Raw genomic sequence first — 16,471 nt, 5'->3', positions numbered from 1 at the left:
CTGTCTCTTTATAGGATGGAGGGAGAGAGGGATGGGATGAGTCTGTCTCTTTATAGGATGGAGGGAGAGAGGGATGAGTCTGTCTCTTTATAGGATGGAGGGAGAGAGGGATGAGTCTGTCTCTATAGGATGGAGGGAGAGAGGGATGAGTCTGTCTCTTTATAGGATGGAGGAAGAGGGATGAGTCTGTCTCTATAGGATGGCGGGAGAGAGGGATGAGTCTGTCTCTTTATAGGATGAGGGAGAGAGGGATGAGTCTGTCTCTATAGGATGGAGGGAGAGGGATGAGTATGTCTCTATAGGATGGAGGGAGAGAGGGATGAGTCTGTCTCTTTATAGGATGGAGGGAGAGAGGGATGAGTCTGTCTCTATAGGACGGAGGGAGAGAGGGATGAGTCTGTCTCTTTATAGGATGGAGGGAGAGAGGGATGAGTCTGTCTCTTTATAGGATGGAGGGAGAGAGGGATGAGTCTGTCTCTATAGGATGGAGGGAGAGGGATGAGTCTGTCTCTATAGGATGGAGGGAGAGGGATGAGTCTGTCTCTATCGGATGGAGGGAGAGGGATGAGTCTGTCTCTATCGGATGGAGGGAGAGGGATGAGTCTGTCTCTATAGGATGGAGGGAGAGAGGGATGAGTCTGTCTCTATAGGATGGAGGGAGAGAGGGATGAGTCTGTCTCTATAGGATGGAGGGAGAGGGATGAGTCTGTCTCTATAGGATGGAGGGAGAGGGATGAGTCTGTCTCTATAGGATGGAGGGAGAGGGATGAGTCTGTCTCTATCGGATGGAGGGAGAGAGGGATGAGTCTGTCTCTATAGGATGGAGGGAGAGAGGGATGAGTCTGTCTCTATAGGATGGAGGGAGAGGGATGAGTCTGTCTCTATAGGATGGAGGGAGAGAGGGATGAGTCTGTCTCTATAGGATGGAGGGAGAGAGGGATGAGTCTGTCTCTATAGGATGAAGGGAGAGGGATGAGTCTGTCTCTATAGGATGGAGGGAGAGAGGGATGAGTCTGTCTCTATAGGATGGAGGGAGAGAGGGATGAGTCTGTCTCTATAGGATGGAGGGAGAGGGATGAGTCTGTCTCTATCGGATGGAGGGAGAGGGATGAGTCTGTCTCTATCGGATGGAGGGAGAGAGGGATGAGTCTGTCTCTATAGGATGGAGGGAGAGAGGGATGAGTCTGTCTCTATCGGATGGAGGGAGAGGGATGAGTCTGTCTCTATAGGATGGAGGGAGAGAGGGATGAGTCTGTCTCTATAGGATGGAGGGAGAGAGGGATGAGTCTGTCTCTATAGGATGGAGGGAGAGGGATGAGTCTGTCTCTATAGGATGGAGGGAGAGAGGGATGAGTCTGTCTCTATAGGATGGAGGGAGAGAGGGATGAGTCTGTCTCTATAGGATGGAGGGAGAGGGATGAGTCTGTCTCTATCGGATGGAGGGAGAGGGATGAGTCTGTCTCTATAGGATGGAGGGAGAGAGGGATGAGTCTGTCTCTATAGGATGGAGGGAGAGAGGGATGAGTCTGTCTCTATAGGATGGAGGGAGAGAGGGATGAGTGAAGGAGAAGAAAGATGTATGGCCACTAATAGATGAATCAGGACAAAGTGAATAATAAAGGACCTGATGACACACACACACAAACACACACACACACACACACACACACACACACACACACACACACACACACACACACACACACACACACACACACACACACACAACGTTAAACATGCATACATGCACACCAACATGTACACACACAGACGTGTGCACTCATGCACACACAGACCTATAAATAGAACCCTACGTCATGCATGACGCTCACCATAACAAAGAGAGGAGCCTAGATTCATATGGACTGTCTTTCTCTCTCTGTAGCAGCTTCCCTACATACCTGTACATACAGTAGCATACTGCTGTCTAGTAAGGCACAGAGGAAACTATGTCATCATAACTGGTTACTGGTTTTTAGGTTCTAATACCAGAAGACTACGTTCTACACAGCATGCTTACACACTGGTATTACAGACTGACTATACAAGTGAATTGTACTTAAAGCTCTCTCAATCTTTCTAATGATCTCCCTCTTAAATCTCCCACTCCATCTCTCGATCGTTCGATTTTTCTCTCAATCTACCGCTCAATCTCTCACTCTCTCTGTGTGTCACGGCCATATCATCAGTATGAGTAAGCAGCATGAGTAAGATTTATATATGAGTCTATGACTATTTGAGTAAGACTTTGATATGAGCCTCTCTCACGTTTCCCTGCACGGCTTCTGATGCACTGGTCTAACCCACACTCTGAAACACCTCAAAGCCACATAACATATACTCCTCTCCTCCTGTGTGTTTTGGGCCCAAAAAAGCTGGCATGTTGGGTTTAGTCGCTGTTTCCAGGGCAGTCTGTAGTCAATGTATAAATTGAACGCTGAATGCCACCGTATCTGCTGAAGAACCAATCATTTCCATGCACAGAATTCCAATATGCTGGTACTCCTAGTTCTAGTTCTACTCATTTTTACTAGCACAATATTCCAATACTCTAGTTTCAGCCATTCACACAAACATTCCATCAACCATGATGTGCAAGCAACAAGCAAGTGTAAGAACCTTCAGCCATACTCACATTTCCTTGCACAGAGTTCTGATGTGCTGGCTTTCTGAGCTGCTCCGCTCCTGCGAGAGACTGAGTTCTTCCTGGAATTTGGAATTCTGCTGTTTCAGCGCCTCGAGCTGGAAGATGATCCACGGATGGATGGAAAGATGAAAGGAAGGACAGAGACAGACAATAGAGAGAGAGAGATTTAGACACACAGTAAACAGTCAACAGAAAAAGCTGTCTCTTCTTCACGCCTCTCTAACAGTCTTAGTCACGGACATTAACATGAAGCCACAGTGCTGCGTTACGCTGCTCCACTGGAACAGCCGCTTCCTCAGTACACAAAGATAAACATTACTCATTATATGAGCTGTCTGCCAAACATAGGTACAGAGACATACTGTGAGTGTGTGAGGGATGGAGTCACATCTAGCATCAATGTCCAAGCATTATTTTGTTTCTTTATTCTTTATTCCCAGCTCATCAGAAAAATATGTATAGATTTGTGAGACTTGGCATCTTCAGTTAAACCACCCTTAGGGAGGAGATGGTTCCTCCATCGTCAGTTAAACCACCATTAGGGAGGAGACGGCTCCTCCATCGTCAGTTAAACCACCATTAGGGAGGAGATGGTTCCTCCATCGTCAGTTAAACCACCATTAGGGAGGAGATGGTTCCTCCATCGTCAGTTAAACCACCATTAGGGAGGAGACGGTTGCTCTGAGGCAAAGCCAGCAGAGACCATGCAGAGATAATGATAATGACTAAAAGATAATGTTGGTTCCTAAAGGGACAGCAGCACAGGGGGTATCAAACCATGAGCGTTCAGATCATGAGTCAAACTTAAAGTCCTTTTAAGCTTTCACTACTACCAAGACAGGGGTCCCCAATTACATTCAGCCACGGGCCGATTCTTTGTTGAGCGGATGGTCGGGTTGCTGGAACATAATTATAAATAATTTGTACACTGCAAATTGACCGCAAGAAGCCCAAACCGACATAGTATTTGACGAAAACAGAATCATTTCAAACCTTGATTACATTGGGATATGATCACATATGACTCTCTATTTATGTGTGGGGATACTTGGGAACAGATTTCTTATTTAAAATAAATGTAATGTCCAACAACTAAACACATTTTTTTTTTTTATTGAAAACTTGGGGGGCCAAAGAAAATCACCCACGGGCCGCCCACACACACACATCCAACAAGATACAAACAACCAGACAACAAACTGATCCTCAGTCCCAAAGGCAAAAACGACAATCTCTCTTCCTAAAAATACAATAATCTAAATCAGTAACCTCATGTACTTTCATATTCAAATCATCCTCAGTCATCCTCCCTCAATTACCGTTCAAGAACAAATCGCCCCCAAATAGAAGACAACTGCAGCAGATTGAAACACAGGGTTGAACTAAAAAACAATCAGCTAAAACATCAACATTCCATTTGAATGACGACACACAGATGTAAGAAATCTGATGCGAGGAACAGAACAGCTGTGTTTACCTGGTAGTGAGAGGAGTAGACGCTGCCTGGATAGCCCTGCTGCAGAGCAGCCACATCCATGCCTGCACAGTTCTACCCTACAGTGTGGTCCTCTGTCAGAGCTCTCTCTCTCTCTCTCTCTCTCCCAGTACTGGTCTGTCGGTCTATCCCAGTGGCAGGACTGTCCCTCTAAATGTCAATAACCCTATCCTATCCCAGTGTTCTCTCCCAGTGACACACACAATAATGCAGCCTCCCCATCAATAAACCATCAGCTCCCACCCCCTACTGCGCCCGCCAGAGAGAGAGAGGTAAGAGAAAGAATGTGTGTGTGTGTGTGTGTGTCGCTTCAGCACACGCTCGCTAGCTGGCTGGCTCACACACGCAACAGAGAGGCGCAGCGTCTTCATTATGTAAGTCCCAACAGGCTCCTCCTCCCTCCCTCACCCACACACACACACACTCACTTTCTCTCTTTCTGGCACACCCAATATCACTCACTCACAGAAATTCATAATCTCTGACTCCCTCACTTAGTCATGCAATGCACACAGACACACACAGTCACAGACACTGCTGGACTCTATCGGTCCCATCTTCACACTTCGTTCACAGTCTGTCAGAAAACCCTTCAATCAATCAGCCTCCCACGTCCCAACCAGTTGACTGACTGAAAGACCAACAGTAGTGATCCAAGATAAATACAGTGCCTTGCAAAAGTATTCATCCCCCTTGGCGTTTTTCCTATTTTGTTGCATTACAACCTGTAATTTAAATGGATTTTTATTTGGATTTCATGTAATGGACATACACAAAATAGTCCAAATTGGTGAAGTGAAATGAAAAAAATAACTTGTTTCAAAACATTCTAAGAAATAAATAACGGAAAAGTGGTGCGTGCATATGTATTCACCCCCTTTGCTATGAAGCCCCTAAATAAGTTCTGGTGCAACCAATTACCTTCAGAAGTCACATAATTAGTTAAATAAAGTCCACCTGTGTGCAATCTAAGTGTCACATGATCTGTCACATGATCTCAGTATACATACACCTGTTCTGAAAGGCCCCAGAGTCTGCAACACCACTAAGCAAGGGGCACCACCAAGCAAGCGGCACCATGAAGACAAAGGAGCTCTCCAAACAGGTCAGGGACAAAGTTGTGGAGAAGTACAGATCACGGTTGGGTTATAAAAAAATATCCGAAACTTTGAACATCCCACGGAGCACCATTAAATCCATTATAAAAAAATTGAAAGAATATGGCACCACAACAAACTTGCCAAGCCAGGGCCGCCCACCAAAACTCACGGACCAGGTAAGGAGGGCATTAATCAGAGAGGCAACAAAAAGACCAAAGATAACCCTGAAGGAGCAGCAAAGCTCCACAGCGGAGATTGGAGTATCTGTCCATAGGACCACTTTAAGCCGTACACTCCACAGAGCTGGGCTTTACGGAAGAGTGGCCAGAATAAAGCCATTGCTTAAAGAACAAAAAAGCAAACACATTTGGTGTTCGCCAAAGGCCATGTGGGAGACTCCCCAAACATATGGAAGAAGGTACTCTGGTCAGATGAGACTAAAATTGAGCTTTTTGGCCATCAAGGAAAACACTATGTCTGGCGGAATGATGGATGGCGCTAAATACAGGGAAATTCTTGAGGGAAACCTGTTTCAGTCTTCCAGAGATTTGAGACTGGGACGGAGGGTTATGACCCTAAGCATACTACTAAAGCAACACTCGAGTGGTTTAAGGGGAAACATTTAAATGTCTTGGAATGGCCTATGTGGGGGGGTGATTTCGGACAGAGTCAGACGCAGGAGGGTAAATCACAGAATATATAATTTAATCAGGAACACAGTGGTACGCATAAATGCGTAATACACTCCAGTGCGGTAAATACGGCGCACTGGAGAAAACAAGGCACACGGGTGAATATCCCGGCGATACAAATACAATGTAGCTCCACCGAGCTATAATACTTCCACAATAAACAATCACACACAAAGACAAGGGGGCAGAGGGAACACTTACAGTTGAAGTCGGAAGTTTACATACACTTAGGTTGGAGTCATTAAAACTCGTTTTTCAACGACTCCACACATTTCTTGTTAACAAACTATAGTTTTGGCAAGTCGGTTAGGACATCTACTTTGTGCATGACACAAGTACTTTTTCCAACAATTGTTTACAGACAGATTATTTCACTTATAATTCACTGTATCACAATTCCAGTGGGTCAGAAGTTTACATACACTAAGTTGACTGTGCCTTTAAACAGCTTGGAAAATTCCAGAAAATGATGTCATGGCTTTAGAAAATTCTGATAGGCTAATTGACATCATTTGAGTCAATTGGAGGTGTACCTGTGGATGAATTTCAAGGTCTACCTTCAAACGCAGTGCCTCTTTGCTTGACATCATGTGGAAATCAAAATAAATCAGCCAAGACCTCAGAAAAAAAATTGTAGACCTCCACAAGTCTGGTTCATCCTTGGGAGCAATTTCCAAACGCCTGAAGGTACCACGTTCATCTGTTCAAACAATAGTACGCAAGTATAAACACCATGGGACCATGCAGCCGTCATACCGCTCAGGAAGGAGACGCGTTCTGTCTCCTAGAGATTAACGTACTTAGGTGCGAAATGTGCAAATAAATCCCAGAACAACAGCAAAGGACCTTGTGAAGATGCTGGAGGAAACCGGTACAAAAGTATCTATATCCACAGTAAAACGAGTCCTATATCGACATAAACTGAAAGGCCGCTCAGCGAGGAAGAAGCCACTGCTCCAAAACCGCCATAAAAAAGCCAGACTACGGTTTGCAACTGCACATGGGGACAAAGATCGTACTTTTTTGAGAAATGTCCTCTGGTCTGATGAAACAAAAATAGAACTGTTTGGCCATAATGACCATCGTTATGTTTGGAGGAAAAAGGGTTTGCTTGCAATCCGAAGAACACCATCCCAACCGTGAAGCACGGGGGTGGCAGCATCATGCTGTGGGGGTGCTTTGCTGCAAGAGGGACTGGTGCACTTCACAAAATAGATGGCATCATGAGGAAGGAAAATTGTGGATATATTGAAGCAACATCTCAAGACATCAGTCAGGAAGTTAAAGCTCGGTCGCAAATGGGTCTTCCAAATGGACAATGACCCCAAGCATACTTCCAAAGTTGTGGCAAAATGGCTTAAGGACAACAAAGTCAAGGTATTGGAGTGGCCATCACAAAGCCCTGACCTCAATCCTATAGAACATTTGTGGGCAGAACAGAAAAGGCGTGTGCGAGCAAGGAGGCCTACAAACCTGACTCAGTTACACCAGCTCTGTCAGGAGGAATGGGCCAAAATTCACCCAACTTATTGTGGGAAGCTTGTGGAAGGCTACCTGAAACGTTTGACCCAAGTTAAACAATTTAAAGGCAATGCTACCAAATACTAATTGAGTGTATGTTTTACTTCTGACCCACTGGGAATGTGATGAAAGAAATTAAAGCTGAAATAAATCACTCTCTACTATTATTCTGACATTTCACATTCTTAAAATAAAGTGGTGATCCTAACTGACCTAAGACAGGGAATTTTTACTAGGATTTAATGTCAGGAATTGTGAAAAACTGAGTTTAAATGTATTTGGCTAAGCTGTATGTAAACGTCCGACTTCAACTGTATATAGGTACTGATGAGGGGATATGAACCAGGTGTGTGTAATAAACAAGACAAAACAAATGGAATGATGAGATGAGGAGCGGAAGTGGCTAGAAGGCCGGTGACGACGAACGCCGAATATTTTTTGCATCTTCAAAGTGGTAGGCATGTTGTGTAAATGAAATGATACAAACCCCCCAAAAATCCATATTAATTCCAGGTTGTAAGGCAACAAAATAGGAAAAATGCCAAGGGGGGTGAATACTTTCGCAAGCCACTGTAGGTAGATCTATAGATCTCTAATTTCTGCAGCATTGAAGGTCCCCAAGAACACAGTAGCCTCCATCATTCTTAAATGGAAGACATTTGGAACCACCAAGACTCTTCCAACAGCAGACTTCCCGGCCAAACTGAGCAATTGCGGGAGAAGGGCCTTGGTCAGGGAGGTGGTCCTGATAGTCACTCTGACAGAGCTCCAGAGTTCCTCTGTGGAGATGGGAGAACCTTCCAGAAAGACAACCATCTCTGCAGCACTCCACCAATCAGGACTTTATGGTAGAGTGGCCACTCTCAGGAAGCCACTCCTCAGTAAAAGGCACATGACGTCCCGCTTGGAGTTTGCCAAAAGGCACGTAAAGGACTCTCAGACCATGAGAATCAAGATTCTCTGGTCTGATGAAACCAAGATTGAACTCTTTGGCCTGAATGCCAAACGTCACGTCTGGAGGAAACCTGGCACCATCCCTACGGTGACGCATGGTGGTGGCAGCATCATGCTGTGGGGATGTTTTTTTCAGCGGCAGGGACTGGTAGACTAGTCAGGATAGAGGGAAAGACGAACGGAGCAAAGTACAGAGAGATCCTTTTATTTTTTTTATTTCACCTTTATTTAACCAGGTAAGCCAGTTGAGAACAAGTTCTCATTTACATCTGTGACCTGGCCAAGATAAAGCAAAGCAGTGCGATAAAAACAACAACAACACAGAGTTACATATGGAATAAATGTACAGTCAATAACACAATAGAAAATCTATATACAGTGTGTGCAAATGTAGTAAGTTATGGAGGTAAGGCAATAAATAGGCCATAGTGCAAAATAATTAAAATTTAGTATTAACACTGGAATGATAGATGTGCAGAAGATGATGTGCAAATAGAGATACTGGGGTGCAACTGAGCAAAATAAATAACAATGTAAATAACAATATGGGGATGAGGTAGTTGGGTGGGCTAATTACAGATGGGCTGTGTACAGGTGCAGTGATCAGTGATGAAAACCTGCTCCAGAGCGCTCAGGACCTCAGACTGGGGTGAAGGTTCACGTTGCAAAAGGACAACGACCCTAAGCACACAGGCAACACAATGCAGGAGTGGCTTCGGGACAAGTCTCTGAATGTCCTTGAGTGGCCCAGCCAGAGCCCGGACTTGAACCCGATCGAACATCTCTGGAAAGACCTGAAAATAGCTGTGCAGCGACGCTCCCCATCCAACCTGACAGAGGATCTGCAGAGAAGAATGGGAGAAACTCCCCAAATACAGGTGGCAAGCTTGTAGCGTCATACCCTAGAAGACTCGAGGCTGTAATCACTGCCAAAGGTGCTTCAACAAAGTACTGAGTAAAGGGTCTGAATACTTATGTAAATGTGATATCTTTTTTTGTTTTAATTATATATAAATTAGCAAAGATTTCGAAAAAACTGTTTTTGCTTTGTCATTATGGGGTATTGTGTGCAGATTGATGAGAGGGATAAACTATTTAATCAATTTTAGAATAAGGCTGTAACGTGACACATTTTGGAAAAAGTCAAGAGGTCTGAATACTTTCCGAATGCACTGTACATGGCCCTGCATAAAGGTAAAGAGAGGGTTGCCTCCCTCCAGTAGAGCGGATTGCCCTGGCACTGGAATGGAGCCGCTGACCGGAGCTGGACTGGGCACCGAACTCTTGTTGGTTGGGTCAGGGTGTGAGTTCAGGTTGAGATCTATGTTATTAGATTCTATGTTTAGGATCTAGAATGTGTATTTCTATGTTTGGCTGGGTGTAATTCCCAATCAGAGGCAGCTGTCGCTCGTTGTCTCTGATTGGGGATCATACTTAGGTAGCCATGTTGCCTACCTTAGTTGTGGGATCTTGACTCGTGTTTGTGTTCCTGTTAGGAATGTTGTGAGTATAGCCCATAGGACTTCACGTTACGTTGCTTTTGTGGTTTTGTCAAGTGTTTATCGTCATTAATAAATATGTACGCATACCACGCTGCACCTTGGTCTGACCCGTCTCTCAACGATCGTGACAGAAGATCCCACCACCAACGGACCAAGCAGCGTGCCCAGGAGCAGCAGATACCCTGGACACAGGTGGGAAAGACATTTTGGACTTGGGAGGAGATATTGGCTGGTAGAGGACCCTGGGCGAAGGAGGAAGCCCAGGCAGGAGAGGAGAAACGGCGACTCAAAAGGACTCGGTCACGAAGAAAGCCCGAGAAGCAGCCCCAATAAAAAAAATGGGGGGGTACTGTCACGCCCTGATCGAGAGAACTCTTGTTGGTTGGGTCAGGGTGTGAGTTCAGGTTGAGATCTATGTTATTAGATTCTATGTTTAGGATCTAGTATGTGTATTTCTATGTTTGGCTGGGTGTAATTCCCAATCAGAGGCAGCTGTCACTCATTGTCTTTGATTGGGGATCATACTTAGGTAGCCATGTTGCCTACCTTAGTTGTGGGATCTTGACTCGTGTTTGTGTTAGGCTTGTTGTGAGTATAGCCCATAGGACTTCACGTTACGTTGCTTTTGTTATTTTGTCAAGTGTTTATCGTCATTAATAAATATGTACGCATACCACGCTGCACCTTGGTCTGACCCGTCTCTCAACGATCGTGACAATCACCCAATCAGAAAGTATTCCTCTCAAAGATCAACCAATCCTTTTCAAAGATAAGCAAATCACATATGTTCGTTCTCAAAGAGGCAAAATAGCCATCGCTGGGTCTGTCCAACACTGTTGCTCCATATAACTGACAAGCACATAGTTGCTGTCTGATGAAAACCTCTCATCTCCAAAACAGAAACTTTTCAGTAAATTGAAAAAATTCACATATATTCCCATTAACAAACATACAATTATGAAACTTTAGAAGCTATTTTGAACACATTTTCTTGGTCATAGAGTCATGAAATGTTCAGAGTACATTGAGGGGAGTACATTTCAATAAATGTAAAAGAAAAAGAATAATTGGCAAAAATTGAGTTACGAGGTTTTCATCAGACAGTGACGATATGCAGTAGTCTACATATGAGTGTGTGTACAAGTAATGTAATGTTTTGCCCATCCATGCATGGGGCACACACACAGCTGCTGTGGCTCGCACTGACATGTGCATGATTACATCACAGCCTGCGGGTGCAGAGGAGAGGGAGGAGATGGAGGAGAGGAGAGGAGAGGGAGGAGATGGAGGAGATGGAGGAGAGGAGAGGAGAGGGAGGAGAAGGAGGAGATGGAGGAGAGGAGATGAGAGGGAGGAGATGAGAGGAGAGGGAGGAGAGGGGGGAGATGGAGGAGATGGAGGAGAGGGAGGAGAGGGAGGAGATGGAGGAGAGAGATGAGAGGAAGGAGAGAGAGGAGAGGAGAGGAGAGGAGAGGAGAGGAGAGGGAGGAGAGAGAGGGCAGTATGAGCACCGCAGCACTTAAAATAACGTGTTAGAATAAAAGTGAGTGCGAGTTTGAGAGAGTGAAAGAGAACGAGAAAGAAAGAGTGTGCGTGTGTGTTTGTGCGTGTGTGTGTGTGTTTGTGCGTGCGTGCTTGTGTGCGTGCGAGGCTAAGCACCCTTCACAGAAATAAAACCACTGCACTCCACTGCTTTCCAACAGCCTCTCTATTTAAAGGGATTTTTATAATCTTTTTATAATCTCATCAGCACCACATCTGATCCCTCTTCAAGATGGACCTCTTTCAGCCTCCTTTCAGTATTCCTATTCTTTATATTCAAAAGACTCAGGCATATTCAAAAGGTCTATGTTATATTTTGCGGCTAAGCTGAATAGCTGCACCATTGAGAGCATCTTGACTGGCTGCATCGCCACTTGGTATGGCAACTGCTTGGCATCCGACCGCAAGACGCTACACATGGTCGTGGGTACAGCCAGTACATCATTGGGACCAAGCTCCCTGCCATCCAGGACCTCTATACAAGGCAGTGTCAGAGGAAGGCCTTAAAAATGTTCACTAACTCCAGCCACCCAAGTCATAGACTGTTCTCTCTGCTACCGCACGGCAAGTGGTACCGATGCACCAAGTCTGGAACCAACAGGACCCTGAACAGCTTCTACCCCCAAGCCATAATACTGCTAAATAGTTAGTTAAATAGTTAACCAATAGCTACCCGGACTATCTGCATTGACCCTTTTTGCACTAACTCTTTTAACTCATCACATACGCTGCTGCTACTGTATTATCTATCCTGTTGCCTAGTCACTTTATCCCTACCTATACAGTGCCTTCAGAAAGTATTCACACCCTTTGACTTTTCCCACATTTTGTTGTGTTTCAGCCTGAATTTAAAATTGATAAAATGTAGATGTTTTGTCAAAGTGGAATTATGTTTTTCAAAATGTTTACAAATTCATTACAAATGAAAAGCTTAAATGTCTTGAGTCAATAAGTATTCAACACCTTTGTTATGGCAAGCCAAAATAAGTACAGGAGCAAAAATGTGCTGAAAAAGTCACATAATAAGTTGCATGGACTCAATGTGTGCAATAATAGTGTTTAACATGATGTCTGAATTACTACCTCATGCATCTCTGTACCCCACACACAATTATCTGTAAGGTCCCTTAGTCGAGCAGTGAATTTCAAACAAAGAAAAAAACACAAAGACCAGGGAGGTTTTCCAATGCCTCGTAAAGAAGGGCACCTTCTAGATGGGTAAGAAAATTAAATAAATAAATAAGACATTGAATATCCCTTTGAGCATGGTGAAGTTATTAATTACACTTTGGATGGTGTATCAATATACCCAGACACTACAAAGACACAGACGTCCTTCCTAACTCAGTTGCCGGAGAGGAAGGAAACCGCTCAGGGATTTCACCCTGAGGCAAATGGTGACTTTAAAACAGTTACAGAGTTGAATGGCTGTGATAGGAGAAAACTGAGGATTGATCAACAACATTATAGTTACTCCACAATATTAACCTAATTGACAGAGTGAAAAGAAGGAAGCCTGTACAGAATAGAAAAATGTGGCAAAGCAATTAACTTTTTGTCCTGAATACAGTGTTATGTTCGGGGCAAATCCAATACAACACATTACTGAGTACCACTCTCCATATTTTAAAGTATATTGGTGGCTGCATCATGTTATGGGTATGCTTGTAATCATTAAGGACTGGGGAGTTTTTCAGGATAAAAAAATTAACGGAATGGAGCTAAGCACAGGCAAAATCCTAGAGGAAAACCTGGTTCAGTCTGCTTTCCAACAGACACTGGGAGATTAATTCGCCTTTCAGCAGGACAATAACCTAAAACACAAGTCAAAATCTACACTGGAGTTACCAAGAAGACAGTGAATGTTCCTGAGTGGCCGAGTTAGTTTTGACTTAAATCTACTTGAAAATCTATGGCAAGACCTGAAAATGGTTGTCTAGCAATGATCAACAATCAATTTGACAGAGCTTGAAGAATTTTGAAAAGAATAATGGGCAAATGTTCCACAATCCAGGTATGGAAAGCTCTTAGACTTACCCAGAAAGACTCACAGCTGTAATCGCTGCCAACGGTGCTGCTACAAAGTATTGACTCATGGGTGTGACGAGAGATTCCTGTATTTAATTTTCAATAAATTAGCAAAAATGTCCAAAAACCTGTTTTCACTCTGTCATTATGGGGTATTGTGTGCAGATGGGTGAAAACCAAAATCTATTTAATACATTTTGAATTCAGGCTGTAACACAACAAATTGTGGAATAAATCAAGGGGTATGAATACTTTCTGAAGGCACTGTATGTACATATCTACCTCAATTACCCCATCACATCGACTCGCTAATGGTATCCTGTGTACAGATGTAGGATCTTAATTTGATTACTCTTTTGCTGCTGACAATTTTCCTGCACAGCAAGAAATGCAAACTTGTAGTGTATTTGAGTTTTAACAAGGCTTCAAAAGTTTGTAATTTCCACTTTGAAATTTCAGACTTGATTTGCCCTGATGAAAAATGCATCAATCCCTACAAAAATGTATAATTATAATCAACATAATAATTAACATTTCCTGTTGCTGCAGGATTATTTTCCTGCTGTAACAAACTGGATCAAATTAAGATCCTACATATGTACATAGCCCACCTTGCAAGGCGGTGCGCCCTCTTCCTAGTTATTGGTAGGGGAAACACTAAGACTGAGTGAGATACATTAGGGAGGGGTACAAAGGGTTCCTTACTAGATTAGGACAGTAGAACAGAAGGAATGGCTCAGCTCAGATCTAACTGGAAACTACACCCACAGTCACTCACAAAGCAATTCACTCCCCAGATTAAGAGTGTGTATTCCCCTCTAATCTGTTTCCCTGCAGTCATCAGACTGACCATCTGGAGCCCACAGACACAGCTAGCATGGCTGGGTCACTATGTCCAGAGAGAGAGGGGGTGAGGAGATGACAAATGGATGACAAAAAAGATGCATTGATAGAGAGAAAGAAAGAGCGGATGGATGAAGGGAGAGATGAGGAGAGGGGTTATAAGATGTTTAGAAAGGGGGCAATAAAGAGCAATGGATAGATTAGAAGAAAGAGAGTAAAACAGAAATAAAGTGTAAACAGAGAAAGAGTGAGAGCAACAGAGAGAGAGATAGATGGAGAGAGGAAATAGTCCAACACAGTGAGCAAGGACTGCGAAAAAAATTTACCACACACACTCACAACACATGCACAGAGGAGAAGTTAAGGGAGAGCGAGAGAGACAGCGAGAGAGACAGAGAGACAGAGAGCAAGAGATGGCTAGGAGTATTTGATGCATGACTGGGTCTATGTGTTAATATAGCCATGTATGTAATAAGCTGTAATACTCAAGTGAATAAAGTAAAAGGCCCTCAGGACCCTACACACACACACACACACATGCACACACACACACACACACACACACACACACACACACACACACACACACACACATGCTCGCGTGCACACACACACACAGACACATATGAAGCTTACATAAGCATTAAAGCCTGCTTTACATCAGAGATATGACAAACTGACTTTTCATCTGAGCTACCCTGATCCTCACCTGAGCCTCTAGCACTGTCTTCTCATTGGTCAACTGCTCCAGTGAGTGGGCGGTCCTCTCTGATGACTCAGCAGCCTGGGGGAGGGGCCATGTTTAGTAAACATTATATAATATATTTTGATCTATATCTAACTTTTGTTTAAAATGATTGATCTTTACTACAAACAGACCATTGGTGCAAGTCTCCACAAATCCCATCAATAATACATAATGCTTTCTCTAAAGCTATAAAACTAATTAATCATTCTACTTCTAAAAGATGTCTAAATCCACAAGAACAGCCTCTTAAAAGTTAATTAAGTTTAAACTTAATTTGAAATAATACATCTTCAATAATTAACTATGGTGAAACATTAACTAGTTATTTAGTTATATAAACATTACATAAAGTAGACGCCTGCCTGCATATTAAAGTGACACGGAAAAGGTTAGTCACGTGTGTGTGTGTGTGTGTGTGTATGTGTGTTTGTGTTAGTCATGTATTCATTTTTACATTGTTAAGCTAGCCTGCAGCCATAGCTTCAGCTTTACAGATCTAGCTCAGCTTCAGTGTGTCTGGATGAAAGAACGTCATGTGACCTTGTGCGTCACAGCTGCTGTTTTCATGCATACATCATGCTACAAACATTACATACACACATTTCCACCTGCACACATACAGGGACACACACAACAGACAGAAAGACAATTGTTACCATACAACACCCACTCGCTAACACACACACACACACACACAGGCACGGACGCAGACACACACACACCTGCGTCAGTCTATCCTGAAGCTCTTTCTCTTTGCGTTGGTTCTCTTCTCTCTGTGCTTCCCTCTCTTTTCCCATCTGCTCTCCTCTCTTCTCCAGCTCTGCAACAAAAGTCGGAGAGATAAGTTTCACTCTTCATGATTCATCTTTACCAGCGCCTCTCATAGGGCTGGTTTCCTGAATCCAGAATAAGCCGAAAGTTTCTTACCTTGCAAGGTTTGTGCCTTTCTCTTGTTGTCTTTGTCTGCTGCGTCCAGTTTCTGTCTCTGAAATGGCAAACAAACAAACAACAACACAACAACAAACGTCACTCTTAATTAGGTCCTATGATTGAGTGTAGTCTGGCCCAGGGGTGCAAAGGTGAACGGCAAGGCACTGGAGTGACGAACTACCCTTGCTGTTTCTGCTTGGCTGGCACCCCTCTCTCCACTGGGATTCTCTGCCTCTGACCCTATTACGGGGTCTGAGTCACTGGCTGCTCGCACTCTCCCATGTCGTCCCTAGGAAGGGTGCATCAGGTCATGCCAGGCTTTATTCGCTATACTCGACTTGAGTGGGTTGAGTCCCTGAAGTGATCTTCCTGTCCGGTTCCTCAGGCTTGTGTAGTTGGGGAGATCAACGTGGGCTATACTCTGCATTGTACAGTGAGGGAAAAAAGTATTTGAACCCTTGCTGATTTT

The 16,471-nt window shown here is 43.9% G+C and overlaps 1 protein-coding gene across 3 annotated transcripts in view; it reads right to left on the bottom strand.

Annotated features, from left to right (window-relative positions):
- The window catches only part of LOC121574132 (CAP-Gly domain-containing linker protein 1-like), a 50,475-nt gene that overhangs the window by 8,753 nt on the left and 25,251 nt on the right, over positions 1-16,471 (bottom strand). For all 3 annotated transcript variants that reach the window (XM_041886744.2, XM_041886746.2, XM_041886747.2), the window contains 4 exons: positions 16,000-16,057; positions 15,795-15,892; positions 15,034-15,108; positions 2,636-2,742 (listed from right to left, as the gene is read on the bottom strand). In XM_041886744.2, the coding sequence (XP_041742678.1) occupies positions 2,636-2,742; positions 15,034-15,108; positions 15,795-15,892; positions 16,000-16,057 (338 nt within the window). The remainder of the gene's footprint in view (positions 1-2,635; positions 2,743-15,033; positions 15,109-15,794; positions 15,893-15,999; positions 16,058-16,471) is intronic.

Source organism: Coregonus clupeaformis, chromosome 9 (genome assembly GCF_020615455.1).
Source record: "Coregonus clupeaformis isolate EN_2021a chromosome 9, ASM2061545v1, whole genome shotgun sequence".
Classification (NCBI taxonomy): domain Eukaryota; kingdom Metazoa; phylum Chordata; class Actinopteri; order Salmoniformes; family Salmonidae; genus Coregonus; species Coregonus clupeaformis.
The sequence above is the reverse complement of the archived record's forward strand: the minus strand, read 5'-3'. Positions and strand labels throughout refer to the sequence as shown.